At 33.2% G+C, this 23,025-nt stretch overlaps 2 protein-coding genes across 2 annotated transcripts; both read left to right on the forward strand.

Moving 5' to 3' along the window:
- Window positions 1–1,725: 1,725 nt before the first annotated feature.
- On the forward strand, window positions 1,726–4,077 carry LOC107868584 (protein NRT1/ PTR FAMILY 4.5). Its single transcript, XM_047411198.1, has 5 exons — window positions 1,726–1,800; window positions 1,879–1,957; window positions 2,041–2,258; window positions 2,438–3,009; window positions 3,098–4,077. The coding sequence occupies exons 1-5, from the start codon at window positions 1,798–1,800 to the stop codon at window positions 3,960–3,962; spliced, it is 1,737 nt and encodes a 578-aa protein (XP_047267154.1). The 5' UTR covers window positions 1,726–1,797; the 3' UTR covers window positions 3,963–4,077.
- Window positions 4,078–19,287: 15,210 nt separating this feature from the next.
- LOC124897790 (protein NRT1/ PTR FAMILY 4.5-like) lies at window positions 19,288–22,532 on the forward strand. The gene is made up of 5 exons (XM_047411199.1): window positions 19,288–19,608; window positions 19,998–20,076; window positions 20,556–20,773; window positions 20,882–21,453; window positions 21,533–22,532. Exons 1-5 carry the CDS (start codon window positions 19,606–19,608, stop codon window positions 22,365–22,367), a joined length of 1,707 nt encoding a protein of 568 aa, XP_047267155.1. The 5' UTR covers window positions 19,288–19,605; the 3' UTR covers window positions 22,368–22,532.
- The last annotated feature ends 493 nt before the right edge of the window (window positions 22,533–23,025 follow it).

Consider the following 23,025-nt stretch of genomic DNA (forward strand, 5'->3'; position numbering starts at 1 on the left):
ATTTGGGGAAGAGTAAAACTAAGAATGATTTTGTGTATGTACATAGTGCACAGCAATGATCAATTTTTGCTTATATACTAATTCCTATCTCTACTAACTATGGTTTAGTTCCACTAACCGCCTATGATCAAGATACAAAAATATCTACTATCTCTAACAAACTTTCTAACAAACTTGTCACATCAACAGCTTCCTTTTAACTGAACATTACAGTTGGCAATTAATCAACTAGCAACTATTTGTTTATCATAATCATATTCCTCAATAAATACCTCTTTATAAGTATTTATTCCACAATAATAAGCCAAACGACTTTGATCCATCAATTTCACCAAACTCTGAGACATTTCAGTTTTAGTTAAAACGTTTCTGTCTTAACGCATCAACTTATAATGTGTCATCTGGTAAATATGCTGCGGTCAACTTTTGATATTTATTGTTAAAATAAAAACTGATTAAGCTGACCTTAATTCTTGGATATTCAACAGTTTATGCCTTTGATAGATGCCAAATTAAAGCCGGCAATATATTGTTAACTATAAACAAATTTCTCTTTTTTAATATTTTTATCTTTTTTTTTTTTTTTTCATTTTTGGGCTCAAATCTACTGCGTAAATGATGTCAAATCGGAGTTATTTTTTGTATATATATGTTGCCACCTATGTATCTCTAGCATAATAATGTTAGTTTTTTTGTCCTAAAGTGAGTGTTAAAATGCTAAGTTACAATCAGCATCAAACCCCGTTGACCTCCTAATAATTTTCTTACACTGACTTGAAGAGTTCCTTTTCAAATCAATTATTGTGAGGGAATAACAATATGGGCCCGCTTTTATGTATTATGTTAGACTTGCCACACTTGAGCCGAGGAACTTTTAGAAATAGTCTCTCTAACTCCATGAGATAGGGTTAAGATCTGTGTACACTCTATATACCCTCCTCATATATTTCCTACTTATGGGATTAACACTGAATATGCTGTTGTTGATTTACAATATGGGGTAGAAACATGCTTAAGATTTTAACTAGTCTATTTTATCAACATTATTTTACAAATTTGGACCCACGGTTAATCTGATACTTTTTGTCCCTTTGCTCAGGTTAAGATACCATTGACCACTAGAACTATAAGATGGAAAAGCCCACAAACATCACTGTTTCGGTGCTAAAATATTACAACCATCTGCTTGATTAACTACATGTTGAAATGTGATGCCTAGTTTTCACTAATGAGTATTATTCTTTGTGATTAAGATGTTTGGAGTGGTTCGTGACAAACAGAAGCTGAGACCAAATAATTGAATTTAATTTTCAGCCGTCTCAGTTTTCAACTAGGCATTAAGTCATCTGCACATGCTTATGTCAAATAATAAAGTCATAATATAACACATCGTTCGTTTCTAGGATCTGGATTTGAAATATATGGGTTTTGAACTCGTCACCGAACCAATACATCATTTAGTTATTGAATTCACAATTAAATATTTCAAACACATGGTCTAAGAAGTGCTATCGGGTTCGTCTGTACCTAATATTGTAGCTCGTCCCTTGGTTTAATCACAAGGAACAAAAAGAACCCTCCTAAAACTCATTTAAGTATTCAAATAGGAAGATGCAGTTTGATACCTTTTTATCTTTTCTTGTCCCTATGTGAAATATTATATCTATTCATTCTATTATATAAAGGAAGAAACATGATAGATTTTGATAAACTCAAACATTCATAAAAAAACTTCCACTAGCAATATAAATTTCTTTTTTCTCATTTTTGTTGTTGAAGGAAAACTACAACATCAAAATGGTAAGCTCTCCTAGAGAATATTCTCAAAACCATGCATGGAATTTATGAGTAATTAGTTTTGTGTGTGAACTTATGCAGGGAATGTGCAGAGATGTCAAGACTGAACCCAAACAACTACCAAGGCTAGGGGGAAATAGAGCAGCTTTATTTGCATATGGTAAAAACAAAGGCATAATTCTATGTAATATGAACAACTGGCTTTGAGAGTGTTAATAATATGTTAATCTTTTAACCATGCAGCTATGGCGGGAATTGATGTCATGGCTTTCTTCGCAACCGGTGTGAGCTTGGTGACTTACTTTTATGGATATATGAACTTCAGCATCATAAAATCAGCTAATGCCGTTACAAACTTCATGGGAACAGCATTTTTGCTAGCATTATTTGGTGCCTTCCTTTCAGACACTTACTTTTCTAGATTCAAGACTTGTGTTCTGTTTGGCTGTCTTGAAGTTGTTGTAAGTTAATTCCCCTTCCCCCCCCCCCCCCCCCCCCCCCCCCCCATTATCAGTTTGAACGCGCTTCTATCCAAGCATATAATTGTTTATTCACAAAATCAGGTTCACCGTTTGATACTTATTAGTTACTTTAGTCAGCTAAGTCAAACGGACTCTTAAGTGTTTGCTTTCGCATTCAGGGGTATGCACTTCTAGCAGTGCAAGCACATTTTCGACAACTAAGACCATTTCCTTGTAAGGATGTACCTTTGAGCCAGGTGAATCAATGTGAGTCTGCAAATAAAGGTCAATTAGCAATCTTATACGCAGGACTTTATCTAGTTGCAATTGGGACCAGTGGGATCAAAGCAGCAGCACCACCTTTAGGAGCAGATCAATACGATGAGAAGGACCCTAAAGAGGCTGCTAAATTGTCAAGCTACTTCAATTGGCTTGTTTTCTTTCTCACCACTGGAGCCCTATTTGGTGTCACATTTGTCGTTTGGATAAGTGAGAATCAAGGATGGGATTGGTCTTTTGCTGTATGCAGTATCGTAGTAGGATTGGCAATTCTGTTCCTAACATTGGGAAAATCATTGTATAGAAACAATGTCACAAATGGAAGCCCCCTTACGCGCATTATGCAGGTGTTTGTTGTTGTGCTTAGAAACAGAAATCTTCCTTTGTCAGAGAATGAACACGAGTTACATGAAATTCATGATAAAGAAGCTCGATATGATACTGAGATTCTTCGAAAAACTGATCAATTCAAGTATGTTAACAACGCATTTACAATCTCTCATCTTTGTTCTAGTTATAATTGATATAGCCCAAGTAACAAAGCCCTGAAATATTTGTAGGTTCTTGGACCGGGCAGCGATAATGAGGACTGATCACGAGGCATCCACATCAAATACACATGGACCATGGAAACTTTGTACTGTCACACAAGTTGAAGAGACAAAAATTGTAGTCAGAATGCTGCCAATTATATTAAGTACTGTCTTCATGAACACTTGTTTTGCTCAGCTCCAGACTTTTACAATCCAACAAAGCACAACACTGGACAGAAAAATCCACAAGTTTGAAGTTCCAGGAGCTTCAATTCCTGCAATTCCCCTGCTGTTTATGTTTGTCCTGATCCCTATCTACGATCGCGTTTTCATTCCGATAGCAAGAAAATTTACAGGGATTCCAACGGGAATTAGACAGCTACAACGTATAGGTGTTGGCCTAGTACTTTCAGCTCTGTCAATGGCAGTAGCTGCTGTTGTAGAAAAACACCGTAAATCAGTTGCCATTAAGCACAACATGGTTGAATCCGCCACTCCATTGCCAATGAGTGTCTTCTGGCTAGGCTATCAATACGCGATCTTTGGTCTAGCCGATATGTTCACATTAGTGGGGTTACTGGATTTCTTCTATTCCGAGAGTTCATCCAGCATGAAAGCACTAAGTACTGCAATTTCTTGGTCTTCACTGGCAATTGGATACTACACAAGTTCAATAGTAGTGAGCATAGTGAACAAAGTAAGTGGTGGTTGGCTAGCTAACAACAACTTGAACAAAGACAAGCTCGATTACTTTTATTGGTTGCTAGCAGGATTGAGTGTGCTCAACTTTGGCTTTTATTTACTCTGCGCTTCTTGGTATAAATACAAGAAGGTAGATGTGAATCCAGAAGATGTTGTCCCTAAGGGGAAGATTGACATGAGCATAGTTTAGGATTTCTACAAAATAATGTTGTTTGCTCCTGCGCACATACTATGTGCCAGAGAGCAGATCATCAATTCATCATATGAATCTTATGCTTCCTAGTCATTCTATAGTATGTTATTTATCATGGATTCGATATCATTAAGCATCGTTCTTCTATTACAACACCTAATAGATTATAGATTTCAAAATATGATTTTTTTCACGGACCAAATATGTTAATGTTTGCCGGTGAAACTTTTTGAGGCATTCAAAGGGAGACGGTTGCTCGCCATTTTTTCAAAATGTTCGTCAAAAATAGCCTGTGCGAAGCAACAAATTAAAATGGTAGCCCATATGGGTTAAAAATTATATGAAAGTTCTTTAGAAACAGATCCCATAACATCAATAGGCTCTGATACCACTGTTGATTTTAAAAAAAAAAAAAAAAAGATAAGACAGCAAAAAGGGGTGCAAACGGAAATTTTTGCAAAAGAGGAAATAATTATGGGGTCCAGCCCTATCATTCACAATGCAGGAAATTTCCTAGTAAAAAATTACTGCATGTCTTTTGTCAAATTTTGCATTTATTGGTTACAGAAAAGTCAAGAAGGAAATAGTATTTTGATGTCACCAATGACATCAACGTGGGTTGTTTGTTGCCTATAAATTGAGAGCTTCGGCTCACTTCAAAAACACACCAAAACAAGAGAGAAAAACAATTAGAGAGCAATGAGGTATTTCATAGATTGTTATAAAAAAATTAGTCTGTGAAGAAAAAAATTAGAGTGAACGATATTTTAGTAAGGTGTGAGTCAAAATAGGGTTATTTATTTTGAGTGTGTAGTAGTCAGTTTGAGTATTGTACTTGTTACTATGGTGTAAAAATTCCTTACTATAGTAATATCAGTTGCTATTCTTAGTCCGTGGTTTTTTCCTTATTTAAAAGGGTTTTCATGTAAAATCCTTGGTGTCATTATTTTCATTTATTTTTCTATTATTTTACCACAAATACTTTTGTTGTTATTCTGAATTTATCCAACAAACTGGTATCAGAGCCCGCAGTTTGCAATATCTGTATTTTTTGGTAACAATGGAAGTCAACACAAGTAGAATGGTTACCTTAAATGGCATTAATTATGCCATTTGAAAGGAGAAAATGGAAGATCTGCTCTATATCAAGAATTTTTATCAGCCGGTCTTTGACACTATAAAATCTGAAAGTAAAACCGATGAAGAGTGGAACCTGTTGCACAAACAGGTTTACAGTTTTATCAGGAAGTGGATTGACGATAATGTGTTGAACCATATTTCTAGGGAGACACATGCTCGATCCCTATGGGAGCATCTTGAAAGTTTGTATGCTCGAAAGATCGAAAATAATAAGACGTTCTTGATAAAACAAATGTTGGGGTTAAAATACCATAATGGTTATCTGATGACAGATCACCTGAATAACTTTCAGGGAATCATGAACCATTTATTTGTTATGGGCATTAAGTTTGATGAAGAAACTCAAGGCTTGCTTTTACTTGGTTCCCTACTAAACTCGTGAGAAACATTTAGAACTTCTTTATCAAATTATGCTCTCGATGGCGTGATCTCTATGGATTTTTTTAAGAGCAGCATTCTTAATGAAGAGATGAGACAAAAGTCTCAAGGTTCCTATTCGTCTGATGTCTTAGTGACTGGCGCTAGGGGGAGAAGAAAGAATCATGGTGCTCAAAGTAATGAACACCATAGAAGCAAATCCAGAGGAAAATTTAAAGATATTGAGTGTTATCATTGTGGGTTAAAAGGGCACACAAAGAAATTTTGTCAAAAGTTGAAGAAGGAGAAAAGAGACAAAAAGGAAAAGAAAGAAGACGACAATGAAAATTGTGTCGCCACCATTACCACTGAAGATCTTGTTATTGTCCTTGATGCAAATCTAATAAATGTTGCTTGTGATGAGTCAAGTTGGGTTGTGGATTCTAGTGCTGCATCTCATGTGATATCAAGGAAGGATTTTTTCTCATCTTATACTCCAGGTGACTTTGGAACCTTGAGTATGGGCAATGAGACTGTTTCTAAAGTGGTTAGTATTGGTACAATTTATTTGGAAACTAATACTAGATCTAAACTAGTTTTAAACAATGTAAAATATGCACCCATTATTAGCTTACACTTGATTTCTGTTGGCGTGCTGGATGATGAGGGATATGTTAATACCAATGGTGGTGGAAAATGAAAACGCATTAAGGGTTCTTTGGTTGTGGCTCGTGGAGACAAACATAGTGGTCTATACTGGACTACGATTTCTACTTGTGCTAACATGGTGAATGCAGTTGAAAGTGCTAGCTCTTCGACATTATGGAACAAGAGGCTTAGCCACATTAGTGAGAAAGGACTTAACGTTCTGGCCAAGAAGAAATTACTATCAGATTTTAAAAGTGATAAATTAGAAAAATGTGAGCACTGCTTGGCTGAAAAACAAAATAGAGTTTCTTTCAAGTTTTGTTCTCCTTCAAGAAAGACAGAGTTGCTTGAACTGGTGCATTCAGATTTATGTGGTCCACTAAAGACAAGGACTTCGGGTGGTGCACTTTACTTTGTCACTTTTATTGATGATTGCTCAAGGAAACTTTGGGTCTATATCTTGAAGACTAAAGAACAAGTGTTCGGTGTCTTTAAGCAGTTTCAGGCTTCCATTGAAAAACAAATAGGGAAGAAGCTGAAGTGTATTCGTACTGATAATGGTGGTGAATATTATGGACCGTTTGACGAATACTGCAAGCAACAAGGTATCAGACACCAGAAGACTCCTCCTAGGATGCCTCAACTTAATGGTTTGGCGGAAAAGATGAACAGGACCTTGAAGGAAAGAGTAAGATGTTTTCTTTTTGAAGCAAAGTTGTCGAACTCCTTTTGGGGTGAGGCTTTATTGACCGTTTCACATGTTATTAATCTATCTCCTGCTGTTGCTTTGCAAAGTGATATACCAAATAAAGTTTGGTATGAGAAAGATGTTTCCTATGACCATTTGAGAGTATTTGGTTGCAAAGCTTTTGTACATGTGCCCAAAGATAAGAAGTCAAAGTTAGATGCCAAGACAAAGCAGTGCATCTTCATAGGTTATGGTCTTGATGAGTTTGGTTACAGGCTATATAATCCAATTGATAAGAAGCTTGTAAGAAGTCGTGATATTGTATTCATGGAGAATCAAACCATTGAAGTTATTGATAAAGCGGAGAAACTGAAATCTTCAAGTTCTGATGGTGTGGTTAGTATTGATCAAATTCCTCATACAAGTGTGCATGATGGTGGTGGGCTAGATAATCATGGTGACACCCAGAATCATGTTCAAAATCAGCATGTTGATAATGACAAAGATGTTGTTGATGATGCTCCAGTTCAAGAAGTTGTGGATGAACCAAATGCTCCACTAAGAAGGTCTACGACACAACGTATTCCTTCTTCTCATTATTCTCCTAATTGTCATACCCGATTTTTACCTAAGGTCAAAACGAGCACAACAATATAGACTCTAAAAGATTTAATTTAATACAAAGTCGCCACCTAATTTTTAAGGAAAAATAGGAAACCTATTTATTTATTTAACAAGTATGACTTTATTCTAATCTACGAAACCAATTTTGGTTATAGGTAAGGGTTCAAATTATTCCGAATGAAAGGGATTAGGCACCTTTCAGAATCCACAAATGTGATTTCCGGTTAGACTTAGGTTTATTAAGAGATGAAAAAAATCAGTGTATATACGTACAAATATAAAATGCATATTAAAATGATGTAAATAATTTATATGTAACGAATGTATTAATTACCAATATTATAGTAAAACTATGTATAAAAGTATGTGAAGATATGCAAATAAAAGTATATATAAGAATGTATATGAAAAGAAAACGAAAGATTGAATAAAGAAAAAAATTTTGTAAAGAAAAAGATTACATAATGTTTTTAATATAAATAATATGAATTATTTTTATTAATTATCTAAATCGATTTAATGTATATACTAACGGCCTAGATTTGCCTAACGCTTGATGTGGATTGCGTAAATAAAAATATCTCACCCAACACCCCAAAAATAAATATTTCACTATAATTAATATTTTGTGCAATTGCAAAAATATAAAAGAAATATAAATACAAAATTCACTTCTTTACTGAATGCCCTTTCCGATATGTATTTCCGAGAACCTGTACAAACACTTGTAATAAAAATGTTAGTAACAAATAAATAATTATCAAAATAAATTAAAAACGTATATGTGCATATATGTATAAAAATATAATTTTTAAAAGGTGGGCTCAGATTAAATTTTAAATATGACATCGCTATGAAGTGGTTGCTAATTTATTAGCCGTCCTAAATTGTCTTAACAAGATACGAATTATAAAACTTTTTGCGTTGTTATAAAAATTTCGTCATCGCCCGAATTTATTTATTTTATTATGTATTTATATACGTAATATCCGTCTTTTTATCTGCACAGGCCTCGAAAATCAATGAAAAAATTTCTTCATCGATTAAATGTTAGCCTTTAATATAAAATAATAACTTTATAAAATAAAGTCCGTCTTTTATAATGGGGTGACCTCAAATATCCGACGAAAAAATAATATCATTGGCCAAATTGCATAATATGTTCATTATTAATTTAATAGGATGTGAAGGACAAAATCAGCACGAAACAACTTTAAAGCAGCTAACGATAAAAATGGAGATACCCATACAATCAGAAAAATAATCCAACAATAAATGAATTAACAACTCAGTTAGCCAAAAAAGTATAAAAATGAAATAACATCATAACAGACAACACAAAAGATAGCTCGCGAAATCCATGAACCTTCAACGGAGAATGAGAAATTCCATCCAAATCCATTTTGGTAGCAGAACAATATAGAAAAAAAAAAAAACACCAACTACATTAATCAAAAATAGAGATAAAACCGACATGATGGTGACAAACGACGTTGCTTCAATGGATTTTCACCGGAGCAACGTCAGAAAACATGTAAATCCGGCTAGATCTGGGCCGTTTTGATGTAGGCCATCATTTTAATAACTAAAAATTACACAAATACACAACTTGTGTTTCCATTATTATAAAAAATCTCAACTCCCTAAACATATTACAAAAATTTCAACATATACACAGAATGCGATGTATATGTCGGCTATGTTATGCATATTAATAGGTGTTGACACTCAATTTTTGCTCTTAAAATTAATGTCTTTAGGCTTCTTGGTCATTAAAGGGCACAAAATATAATTTTTACATCTTTTATAATTATTGACAAATTATTGATAATCATCCTTACTTTAGGATTTTTATCAATTTGTTGTTGTATTTTTTACTTTTCATAATTTATTAATAATCCTCCTTATAATAGGACTTCTATTAATTCATTATCGTTTTTAACATTTTACAATTATCTGCACACGTACACGACATGACATCACATTTTTATAATATTTTTCATATTAAATTACATTTTTTAATATTTTCAACATTCTTTACATTTTTCATAATTACAAATCAATACCTGCATTTTGTATATTTTTTATGATCTGCAAATGCTAAGTCGGATCAATTATTTTTATACAATACAATAATTTAATGACTTGTCACATCCGACAATGACTATACAATGATGTATTATCACATCCGACAATGACCACGCAATAATGTCTTGTCACATCCGACAATGACTACACAATGATGTCTTGTCACATCTGATAATGACTACACATAATGTCTTGTCACATCTGACAATGCCCACTCAATGACACTATCCTTTAGACAATAATTTTATCCATTAGTCAAAAAGATGAAAATCCTTTGGTCAATACCCTAAGGATCAAAGGATGTGCTATTATATAAAGAGGGGACATCTCTTTATCCATTGGACAATAAGAGGTGTCCAATTTCATTATAAATAGGAGTGATGGGAAGGCATTTTCACGCACATTTTTATTCTCCCTCTCTCTCAAAAAATCCACACATATTTTTCACCTCTTTCTCCTCTCTCTCAAATACAAAAGTTTTAGTCATCTTTTTTCTTTCTCTCAGACACACATGTTTGTCACCATATATACATTTTATTCTTCTTTCTCCCCTCTCTCAAAATATAAAAAAATCAATTTTCTTTTTATATATTTGATTCTTTTTTTCCAAATTATAATACGCACATTTTTTCACTCTTCTCACATAAAAATACACGAATAAAACACACATTCACAAATACAGATACACATTTATCATACCCACATATTTTTCTTCTCTCCCAAACACACACATCTTCACTACACACACAAATTCTTCACCACACATATATTTTTATCGTACACAAAATTTGTTCATCTTTTTTTTTTTCTCAAAAACACATACATATACTCAAAATAAATACTTTGGCCAATGATATTATCTATCCGTCGGATACTTGAGGCCACCCCAATACAAAAGACGGATCTTTACTTTTCAAGTTATTTATTTTATATCAAAAATAGACACATGAACAATGGCATTATCTCTCCGTCAGATACTTGAGGCCACCCCATTACAAAGATGGACTTTATTTTTCTCAAGTTTATCTATTCATATCAAGTATCAATACAATGGTCGATGAAGAAATTCTCCGTCGATTTTCGAGGTCTCCCCTAATAAAAGACGGACATTACGTATACAAATACGTAATAAAAATAAATAAATATGGGCAATGACAAAATTTTTATAACACCGACAACACAAAAGGTTTTATGATACACATCTTGACAAGACGATTTAGGATGGCCGATTAATCGAGCAACCACTTCGTAGTCATGGCGTATCTAAAATCTAATCCGAGCCCACACTTTGATTAAAAAATATATTTTTATGTACATATGCACGCATAACTTCTAGTTTATTTTACTTTATTACTAACGTGTTTGTACAGATTTTTTGAGATTATTTGTCGAAAAATGACATTCAAAAGAAGAATCTTTTATTTGTATTATTTTCTTGTAATTGTACATATCAAATATAGTGAAAACTTTCCCTTTTGAGGCGTTGAGTGGGAGTATTCTTTATCTACATAATACGCGTTTAGACAAAACTTAGGCCTTTAATACTTAGATAAAGGAATTAAGTTAATCAAGTAATTCACATATTATGTAGTCTTTTCTTCTCAAATAAATCTTTACTTTTCTCCGTAACTTTAATCAAATAAAAATATTACTTGTAAATACTTTTCCTTTTTATGGAACATCAAAAGACATTTCTTTTCATATGTCATAAAATACTTTTCTTTTTCACATGTGATTTATATATTTTATACATATCTTTTACATGTTTCTTTTCATACATCACAAAATACTTTCTTTTTCACATATAAAATATACATTTTTATACATATCTTTTACATGTTTTTATAACAATAGATTTTATTTGTATATTTAATATACATATACTTTTACATAGTTTTACATTGATATTTTTTTAAAAGAATTATTTTATACTTAATACGCATACACTTTTACATTATTTTAAATATTTATACCTCCTCCCTCATTGATAAGTTTAGTCTAGTCGGGTACCACATTTGTGGATCCTGAAGGGTGCCTAACCCCTTCCCTTTGGGATAATTTGAACCCTTACCTAGAGTTTCAATAGGTTTTCGCAGACTAAAACATTAATCATACGTATTAACAAATAAATAGGTTTCCTTATTTTCCTTTAAAAATTAGGTGGCGACTTTGTACAAAATTTCAATTCTTTAGAATCCAATAAGTCATGTTTTGTTTGACCTTGGCAAAAACAGGGCATGACAATAGGGAGAGAGAGTAAAGTAATTAGAAAAGTGGGAGAGAGTGTAATTATTTCCAAACGGGTTGGTATTTATGTTATTTATACTTTTAATAAACAATAGAGAATCACAGGGAGAGGGAAGAGGAAAGAGGGATGACACGGCGGTGTCAGAGTGGCTGGAAGCTCGCCGGTGGTCAAATCCGGCGAAGCAGCGACGGCAGGTGAGAGGGGAAAAGGGGCGGTTGGTGGATTTTTGGTTGTTGAATGGCAGAGAGGGAGAAGAGCAAGGGGAGGGGCTCGCCAGCACTGAATTGGCTGGTGGCTACCATGGAAGGTGAGAGAGAGAAAAGAGAAAGAGTAAGGGAGAAACGACTGTTTTTGTTTTTTTGTTTGTGTGTGTTTTTGTACGTGTGTGTGTAATTATATATGTGTGGTGTATGGATGTTTGATATTTAAAAGGTAAAAATAATTTTAAAAAAAATATTTAATTCTAGTTTTTCTTCTAACATATCCCTTTAATTAGGGAAAGTAGATAAAATAAAGTCAAAAAAATTTAAAAGTGAGTAGACCTTGATTTGACTGATTTATTACTTTGTGTATTAAAATAATTAAATCGATTTACTTTTGCAAGTCGTATTAAATAACGTACAAAATAATGAATGCTGATATATAATTACAAAAAAATATAAATAACAAATAAAAAATATAATTATCTTTAAAAAAGATACATTATGCTATAAATAATTAAATTTATACCATACAGTAAAAAATTGTAGTACTATATTGTGTACGTATGTAAATGACTGTGCAACAAATATTAAAATAATAATAAATTGATAAAAAATCTAAAATTTATAAAATTAAAGATAATTATCAATAAATCATGTAAAATTAAAATATGAAAATAAATGAGTAAAAATTATAAAATAATGATGATTATCAATAATTTATTAACAATTGCAAAAGATATGTGAAAAATTGCATATTGTGTCATTTAACGATCAGAGAGCCTAAATGCGTTAATTCTAAGCATGGAGAGCCAAAATTGGGTGTCAACACTAATTAGTATGTGTTACTCACTGACGGGGGAGAACCTGAATGTTATAAGGAGACCATGGAAGATAAACATAAGGATTAATGGATTGAAGTCATGCAAAATGAGATGAAATCTCTGCAAGAGAACCACACTTATGAGTTGGTGAAATTGCCTAAGGGCATGAGAGCTTTGAAGAATAAGTAGGTGTTCAAAGTAAAATTTGAAGAACACAACTTGAAGACCAGATACAAAGCCAAATTGCTTGTCAAAGAAAGGGTATTGACTTTGACGAAATATTTTATTCAGTCGTCAAAATGACCTCTATTCGTACAGTTCTTGGTTTGGCTGCTAGTCTTGATTTAGAGATTGAGCAAATGGATGTAAGGACAGCTTTTCTTTATAGTGACCTCAAAGAGGAGATTTATATGGAACAACCTAAGGGTTTTAAGGTAAAAGGTAAAGAAAATTATGTGTGCAAACTTAAGAAAAATCTCTATGGCTTAAAGCAAGCTCCTAGACAGTGGTATAAGAAGTTTGAATCTGTCATGGGGGAGCAAGGCTACAAGAAGACTTTTTCATATTCTTGTGTATTTGCATAAAATTTTTCTGATGATGATTTTATCACCCTCTTGTTGTATGTGGATGCTATGTTGATTGTGGGCAAGAATGCTTCCAAAATTGACGAGTTGAAGAAACAGTTATGCATATCTTTTGCTTTGAAAGACTTGGATCATGCTAAGCAGATTTTGGGCATGAGGATTACTCACCTCAGAGATGAAAGAAAGCACTACTTATCATAGGAGAAGTACATTGAACGTGAGCGCTTCAACATGAAGAATGTTAAGGATGTTAACACACCCCTTGCTGGTCATATGAAATTGAGCAAAAAAATGTATCGTACAACGAAGGAGCAAAAAGAGAGCATCACTAAAGTTTCATATTCCTCTGTTATCGAAAGTTTAATGTATGCAATAGTGTGTACCAGACTCGATATTGCTCATGCAGTTGGTGTTGTCAGTAGGTTTTTTGAAAATCCAGGAAAGGAGCACTGTGAAGCAGTCAAATGGATATTGAGGTACCTAAGAGGAACCTCAAGAAACTACTTATGTTTTGGAGGATATGATCCAATCTTGAAGGGATATACAGATGCTGATATGGCGGGTGACCTTGATAACAGAAAATCTACTACTAGATTTTTGTTTACATTTTCAGGGGGAGCTATATCATGGCAGTCGAAGTTGCAGAAGTGGGTTGCACTATCTACAACTGAAGCTGAGTATATTGCGGCTACTAAAGCTGGCAAGGAAATGATATGGTTCAAGTGATTCCGTCAAGAACTTGGATTATAGCAAATGGAGTATGTTATCTATTGTGACTGTCAAAGTGCAATAGACTTGAGCAAGAACTCCATGTACCAAGCAAGAACAAAACACATTGATGTGAGATACCATTGGATTCGTGAACAAGTGAAAAATGAATCGTTTCATGTCAAGAAAATTCACACGACTAAAAATCCCGCAGATATGCTAACAAAGATGGTGTCAAAAGACAAGTTCGATTTGTGTAAAGAACTCGGCATGAGATATCTCTGAGAAGACGGAGATTCCTCCTTCAGATGCATGGGACTGGAGGGGGAGATTTGTGTGGTCCAGCCCGATCACTTACAATGCAGGAAATTTCTTAGTCAAAAATTACTGCATGCCTTTTGTCAAATGTTGCATTTATTGGCTACAGAAAGGTCAAGAAGAGAATAGTATTTTGATGTCACCAATGACATCAACGTAGGCTTTTTTTGCCTATAAATTGAGAGCTTCGGCTCACTTAAAAAACACACCAAAACAAGAGAGAAAAACAATTAGAGAGCAGTGGGGTATTTCATAGACTGTGATTAAAAAAAATAGTCTGTGAAGAAAAAAATTAGAGTGAGCGATATTTTGTAAGGTGGGAGTCAAAAGAGGGTTATTTCCTTTGAGTGAGTAGTAGTCATTTTGAGTATTGTACTTGTGATTATAGTGTAAAAAATTCTTACTATAGAAATATCAATTGATATTCTTGGTCCGTGTTTTTTCCCTTATTTAAAAGGGTTTCCGCGTAAAATCTTTGGTGTCATTATTTTCATTTATTTTCCTATTATTTTTTCACAAATACTTTTATTGTTATTCTGCGTTTACCCATCAATAATATCATGCTCCTTTTTTGGCTTCATGCAAGCCCATGGTTTGAGGAAGAAAAATTCACCATTTGTTTGACGATATCAAATGATGGGCAAGAATTCAAAAAAGAAAATCTGCAGCATTGAAAAAGTTGACAAATGGCCAATTAATGCAAAGGCATTTCACTGATTCACTCCTAAAAAGTAGGAGCTTAGGTTTATTCGTAAAACACATCAAAAAACAAAGAGAGAAAACAAAGAAAATAGTGAGTCATCACAGACAGGGTTTAAAAGATAATCTATGAGGAAAATTTAGAGAGTCAACAATCTTGTAGTGAGGTGGTAAAGATTAAAAAAACGAAATTATTATTTCTTTTGAGTGTTTAGTGGTTTTTGGAGTATTTTACTCACACTTATTTATAATATATTAAAAATGTGAAGATTTTAGAAAAGTAATTGAACTTTTTGCTCTTCATTAAAACACTCTGCAATAAATAAAATTATCTTTCCACATATTTTTTTCAATTATTATATTATTAAATCAAATACTCCTAAAATATATGGGAAACCCCTGATAAAATAAATATGTAGAAAGATTAAGATTTCTAAATTACATAAAATATATGAATCCTAAAATATTTATGAATCCTAAAATATATAAAAATAAATTAACAGTCCTAAAATAATATATGTAAAGAATCGCATTAAATTATTTTTACCTTTTTCAACGTTTTCTAAGTTTGTCTGGAGTTTTATAAGCTTCTATATTTGATGCTCTTTTTTTTATTATTATTTGTTTACATTACCTTCAAAATAAGTTCATTTTTTTTATTGTCACTTTAACTTAGGCTTAACAAAATTGAAGATCCTTTAACTTTTAAGATGATTTTTTCATAATCTTTTATTATTTGTATTTGTCTTTATAAAGAAATCATTATTGATTGGTTCTTTAATATGTTTGTGCAGATGAAGAAAGATTTATGTGAAATATGCAAATAAATCTTCGTATCGATTACAAAGTATCGATTATAATTTACAAGTGAATTTAAAGTGTGTTTTTTCTATTTTAAATTTTATTTTTTATTTATATTAGTTCTACTTCTTATTCAGGCGTAATTCATGTTAATACTCTTTTGTCAAAGTCATACTTACATAAAAAAAAATACTATTGAGATAAAAATAAAGTAAAAATTGTGATTTCTGATAACAACAAACATAATCAGAGTGTCAAACAAGTATTAATCAAAGTCATTAGTTGGCTAGAAGATAAAACATAATAGTAATTAGAAATTTCATGCATTAGTAAATTAAATTTATAACCGATTTCATTCTTCCATCAGGGATAATTTGAACTGCTCATTTTACGTTTTAATAACGTCATCAAAACTCTAAAGTATATTTTTCCTTTCAAAGTATAATATTAAATAATTGATATTTCAATATGTCATATTTTTTTAAAATTTTTTGTCCATATCTTTATTTTATATTTATAATTATTTGTCTTGAATGAGAAGATGCATAAAATGGAATGTGATTTTACATGCCTTGGCGTGAGCAGTATGAAAACAGAGAAATAAGAGATCTTTTGAAGGGTAAGCTTTTCTTTATCAAGAAATTAGTCTTACATGACTTTAAATGGATCCGATTCATAAAAATAAGATTTTTAAAGGCGAATCAAGTATATTGTTCGATATAAATGATAGAAATTTATTCTTTTTTATACACTTATTATTATCTTCATATACACGTGCAAAACACGTATACTTGACTAGTAAATATAAAATTTCTTATTATAGGAATATCAGTTCCTCCTCTTAACCGATGATTTTTTCTTTATTTAGAAGGGTTTTCACGTAAAAATCTTAGCGTCATTATGGCTCTTGTTATTCTTATTGATTAACCGTATTTTCATGTTCTATACTTATTGCTTTTATTACCATAAATAATTACTTCTGTGACGATTTATCCCCAACCGTTAATCCCTCACGCTGCTAATTATAGTTTCAACATTGTTATTCAAACACATAACTATGTAGTTATAGAATCAAACTTGAAATACTGTATGGTACTTGATGCTTATCGACTACTTTTAATCAGGTAAGACAAAGGACTATAAATGGATGCTTTCATGCAGGGATATGCACTTCTAGCAGTGCAAGCACATTTAAGGCAACTAAGACCAATTGAGAATCTTATAGGGGGACATTATCTAGTTGAAATGAAATTGGGATCAGTGGACTCAACAGTAAGTAGTCTAAACTGCATATATACTAGCAAACAAGGGCGGGAAAGGGGCACTAGGAGTTCATCTGAACGCCTTTTGTTAAAAAATTATACTTATATAAGATCAGAATTATTTATATATATAGGGATGATAGTCTGAAAAATACATGTATTTGCATAAATTTGCAGTTATGCATACTGAACTTTGCGAGGGTCTATGACCCTCTTAAGCTATTTAAAACTGGAATTAATTTTCTCCAAAACGTTATACCCAGTTTTGGAGTAGAAAGTGTAATACACGCGCCAATCTTATATTTACACGTGTATTTTTTATTTTGAATTAATTTTTATTTACTTTCTTCTCTATTCTTATTCTTTTCATCATTTTTTCACCAAAATATTGATTCTTAATTCTTGAAATTTGGATTTTATTTAGTTCATAGTTTTTTTTTAAGAAATTTTTTCCTCAAATTTCAAATTCAAATCGAAAATTTTCTTCAATAATTTTATTCAACTCGGAAACTTTCTTAAAAAAAATTACAGGTTGAATTTTTTTTTTCCCCTTAGCATTGAACGAAGGCTGGTGGCTAAGGTGGTGGTGGCTTCCGACGGCAATGGTGGGTTTGTTGATGGTGGCAATGGTGGGTCAATTTTGCAATTTTTATGGTGGTTGATTGGTGGTGGCAACGGCGTGTTAATTTTGTTCAAATCGAAAACTTTCTTATACAATTGTAGGTTGAATTTTTTCTTTTTTCTCCCTTAGCATTGAACGGAGGCTGGTAGCTGAGGTGGTGGTGGCTGTCGGCAGCAATGGTGAGTTGTTTGGTGGTGGCTATGGTGGGTTAATTTTGCTATTTTAATGAAACTGAAGATGACCCATTTGAGGGGTGTGTGTGTTGAAATTGGGTCAAATTAGTGGAATTGAATTGGGTGTGTTGAAGATGACCCATTTGGGTGGTTGGGTGTGATGAATTTATGTTTAATGCAATTCCAATTCAACAATAGAGCAACCATGGTGCTTTGTTGAAGAGAAGAAAGAAAGAAAGAAATAGAAGAGAAAACAGACACAAATGAAAAAATAAATAAAAAAACATAAAAAATTTAAAATTCCGAAAATTAGGAGGTGAAAGAAGGCGGCTCACTGTCTTTAAGAGACTGAAACACAATCTCTTTGCTATGTCATCTTGTAGGGGGAATTAATTTCAGTTTTCAATATGCGCAACTACAAATTTAGGCAAAGTATATATTTTTTCGAACTATTATCCCATATATATATATATATATATATATATATATATATGTATGTATGTATGTATGTATATATATATATATTGTGTTGATTTCTTTAAAATTTAATTTCTTGGATCCATCATTGCTAGGAATCTGTGAAGCTTCCTATCATGTATGAACAATCATTATTTGACCCATGGCCAAGGACAGAATAATATTAAAATCCTTCTTAATGTTTATTAATGTCCTTTTTAATATTAAAATTGCGTCACCATTAAGCACGCTTTGAGCCCTAAGACAAGGATGAGGAGAAACAAAAAAAATAAGTTAATAATATAGTTATAAAATCATTACTATTACTTTCAATAGAGATAGTTTTGGTTTGAGGACACGTTATGTTGTGATTAGTTGTATTCAAATTTGTGGTTCTAGAATTATTTTTTATTGATTATTTGGTTTCGTTGTGTTAAAAATAATATATACCTTCCAGCTTATCTATTGTAGAAAAAAGGTTTGAAGAACCTACAAGTATTTTTATCATTTTTATAATTTTATGGGGATAACTAATGTCAGTACTATTTTTGGCAAGAATAACTTATTTTGATACTATAGTTACTAATTGTGGTATAACTTGGAATAGTAACCAAATAAGAACTAAGGCGATACTAAATTTTATCTCAAAACTATTTATACTTGTCCAGCATACTAAACCACCCCGACCCCATATAATATTTCAACTTCATTTTTTATTTTTTATGTTTTGCTTTTTCCTTATTCTCTTTTTATTACTACTTTTGTTGAGTGCGTGTAATTGATTCCCTCAACAAAGTCAAAACGAATTGATTCGTGAAAGCTACATCACAATGGTTTTTCATGGAAAACTATTAATATCTACCACTTCTTCCTAAGAAAGTTGTTTTGAGTGATGGAATCACTAAAACAAATCACAAATAATTAATGTAATTTTCTGTACCATGGGACTTGGGCGGATGCAAGTTGTAATGCTAACATGATGAAAGATTTTAAGAACTTAACTAAATATTTTCCAGTGTACCAAAAGAAAAAAGTCAACTCTATTAGTATAAGTAGTCTATTTTATATTTATATATCCCAGACACAAGCTAAAACAGACTCTAATTGCGTTTGCCAAAACATAGATATAATTCATTCTCAAGTCTAATAGTATTTGCCACTTCTAACTATTTGGCTTGCAAAAGAGAAGCTACAATCTAAATGGTAAGTTGCCTTTGTAATTGTGTAGTTTTAGCATATGAATATAAATGGTATTTCCAAAACTCAAGTAAGATTGGTGGTGTGGACACACTGGGTAAAACTTACACGCATGCGCGGTGTATACACCAAGCCAAGACATGCATGTCATGTGTTTGAATTTAAAGTTCATGTTACTTAATTATGATTAATCAATATGTATTTTATTTAATTTAATTACATAACCATGGTAAAGAACATTAGTTTGGTGTATATGCGTGTAAGTTTTTACCTGAACACACTTGTGCGAATTTGGGTAACGACTAAAAGGGAGAAATCAAAAGGAAATTGTACCCGACCAGGGGCGGAGAAGTATTTGGCTAGATATAAATAGTTTCATTTGATATTTGTTGCAGGGGATATGCAGAAATGTCAAGACAGAAGAAAAGCAACTTCAAAGCAAGGGGGGAATTAGAGCAACTCTTTTTGTCTATGGTAAGCATCTTTAAAGTATCTAAGGGGTACGTTGTTTGGTAGTTGGTTAAAATTATGCAATTATTAGTTATGCGAGTATTAGTTATTCTATCTTCGACTGCGCATAAGATAATACATCAATTTCCTCGTAACTTATACATGTATTAGTTATGCAGGTTTCTAAATTTCAAACCAGTAATTACCAAACATTGTATAACTTAAGCATAAATTAATACATGAATAAGGTTCTTCTTTAATTACTAGCTACCAAACAACCCCTAATTGTTCAACTCCCTTTACATGGAATGGAATTCAGTTGAAGCCCCTTCATCGAATCGTGGTTAGCCAGTTGGGCGTTATATCACTGAATTTTATTCTAGTGGTTAAGGTAGCTCAAACTTTGCTTTGAGTTGTAGATTTGAATCCCACTTGTTAGAATTCCTGGCTCCGCCACTAATCTTGACTTTGGAGTTTTAATATCCTGATATCTGATTATGCAGCTGTGGTGGGGATTGATGCCATGGTGTTTGCTTCAAACGCTGTGAGCCTGGTGACTTACTTCAATGGGTATATGAACTTAAGCTTAACAAAATCAGCCAATTCTGTGACAAACTTCATGGGAACAGCATTCTTGCTCTCATTATTTGGAGCTTTTATCACAGATACTTACTTCTCCAGATTCAAGACTAGTGTTCTGTTTGGAATCCTTCCGGTTTTGGTACCTCTTTATTTTTATGTCGTGGCTATGCAAGAAAACCGAAAAAATAGATATTTCAAATGTCTATGCAGCATCAAGATTTGACTTTGATTATTCTTTCATTCTTAGGGATATGCACTTCTAGCAGTGCAAGCACACCTCAGCCAACTGAGGCCATTTCCCTGCAAGGATGTACCTTTAAGCCAAAAGAATCGATGTGAATCTGCAGATAGCGGTCAATTGGCAATCTTGTATGGAGGTGTTTATCTGATAGCATTTGGAAACGGTGGAGTCAAAGCACCTTTGGTATCTTTGGGAGCTGATCAATTTGATGAAAAGAATCCCAAAGAGGCCGCTAACCTATCAAGTTACTTCAATTGGCTACTGTTCTTCATCACGATTGGAGCCATGCTAGGAGTTATATTTTTAGTTTGGATAGGTGATAATAAGGGATGGGATTGGTCATTTGGTGTTTGTTCCGTAGCGCTTGGTTTGGCAATCCTGCTCTTGACCATGGGAAGACAGTTTTACAGATACAATGCACCTAAAGGAAGCCCTCTGACGCGCATTTCGCAGGTCCTTGTTGCAGCTTTTAGAAACAGAAATCTCCCACTACCGCAGAACAAAGAAGATTTACATGAGATCAGAAGCGGAGAACCTGAAAATGGAATGGAGATTCTTCAAAGGACTGATCAACTCAAGTACTTAAGAACACCTTCTTAGTTTCAGTTTCTCGTTGATATATTGCTTCAGTTAACCAAATTCCTCCAATATGTACAGATTTTTGGACAGGGCAGCCATCCCGAGGACAAATCAAGAAGCATCTACATCAAATGCTCATGGACCATGGAGCCTCTGTACAATCTCACAAGTTGAAGAAACAAAGATCGTAATCAGAATGCTCCCTATTATATTGAGCACCATCTTCATGAACACGTGTATGGCTCAACTCCAGACCTTTACTATACAACAATGCATAACAATGAACAGAAAAATCGGAAACTTTGTAATCCCAGCGTCTTCAATACCTGTAATTCCTCAATTGTTCCAACTCATCTTGATCCCAGTCTATGATCGTATATTTGTCCCAACAGTAAGAAAATATACGGGGATCCCTTCTGGGATTCGGCAACTGCAACGTATAGGTGCTGGACTAGTACTTTCAGCAGTTTCTATGGCAGTGGCTGCAGTTGTAGAAAGTCGCAGGAAATCAGTTGCCATTGAGCATAGCATGGTTGACTCAGCTAGTCCATTACCTATGAGTGTGTTCTGGATTGTATACCAATATATAATAATTTCAGCGGCTGAAATATTTACGTTGGTAGGTTTGTTGGATTTCTTCCATGCTGAGAGCACATCAGGAATGAAATCACTGGGTCTGGCCATTTCTTGGTCTTCACTGGCATTTGGCTACTTCACAAGCGCAGTATTTGTGAGTATAATTAACAAGTTGAGTGGTGGCTGGTTAGCTAATAACAACTTGAACAGAGACAAGCTCGACTACTTCTATTGGTCGCTAGCAGGAGTCAGTATACTGAACTTTGGTTTCTATTTACTATGCGCTTCTTGGTACAAGTATAAAAGGCCGGTACAGGACCAAGAAGATCATATCTAGGACAAGAAAGCCAAGGGGAAAATTGTAATGTGTGCTGTTTGGGAAAAATGCATCCTCATGATGTTTGACCAAATTCTGTCATTTAATAATATTGTAATTGTGAACATATTGCAGAGAGTCCAAGTAATCCTGCATCAGGCATCAGTCTTTTTATTGTTGATCAAATATGCACTATTTATCTTCGTTTAAATAGCTTAATTCATTCATTCATTGCATAGACAGTTTGAAGTTTAGATAATTAAAAGGAAAGCTTACACATACATATATAACAAATTACACTTCACAAACCAATACCGTAAGATACAAACTACATGTTACACAGTTTACAGCAGATAGATATAAATCATTGTACTCCAATATCTAAACTAGGCGACAATAAGGAAAGTAATACTAGTACTACCATCAAGGAGTGTGTAATGAGTTTGGAATTCAATATTTTTACTTGTTTCGTGAATTTTTTAGCACATATGTAGAGTTCGGATCAAAACTGAAATTGACTGAACCCGTATAAATTACTACACTTTACATTCGCCGCTGCATTTTCATCATGGGGGTCCACCTCCATGCCCAACAACAGGGCTGTGGCCTAGACCACCTTGATCTTCTGAAATAGTAATATTCTCAAGCATATCGTTATGATCATCATGATCAATTTTCT

The sequence above is a fragment of the Capsicum annuum genome, chromosome 4 (genome assembly GCF_002878395.1).
Source record: "Capsicum annuum cultivar UCD-10X-F1 chromosome 4, UCD10Xv1.1, whole genome shotgun sequence".
NCBI lineage: Eukaryota > Viridiplantae > Streptophyta > Magnoliopsida > Solanales > Solanaceae > Capsicum > Capsicum annuum.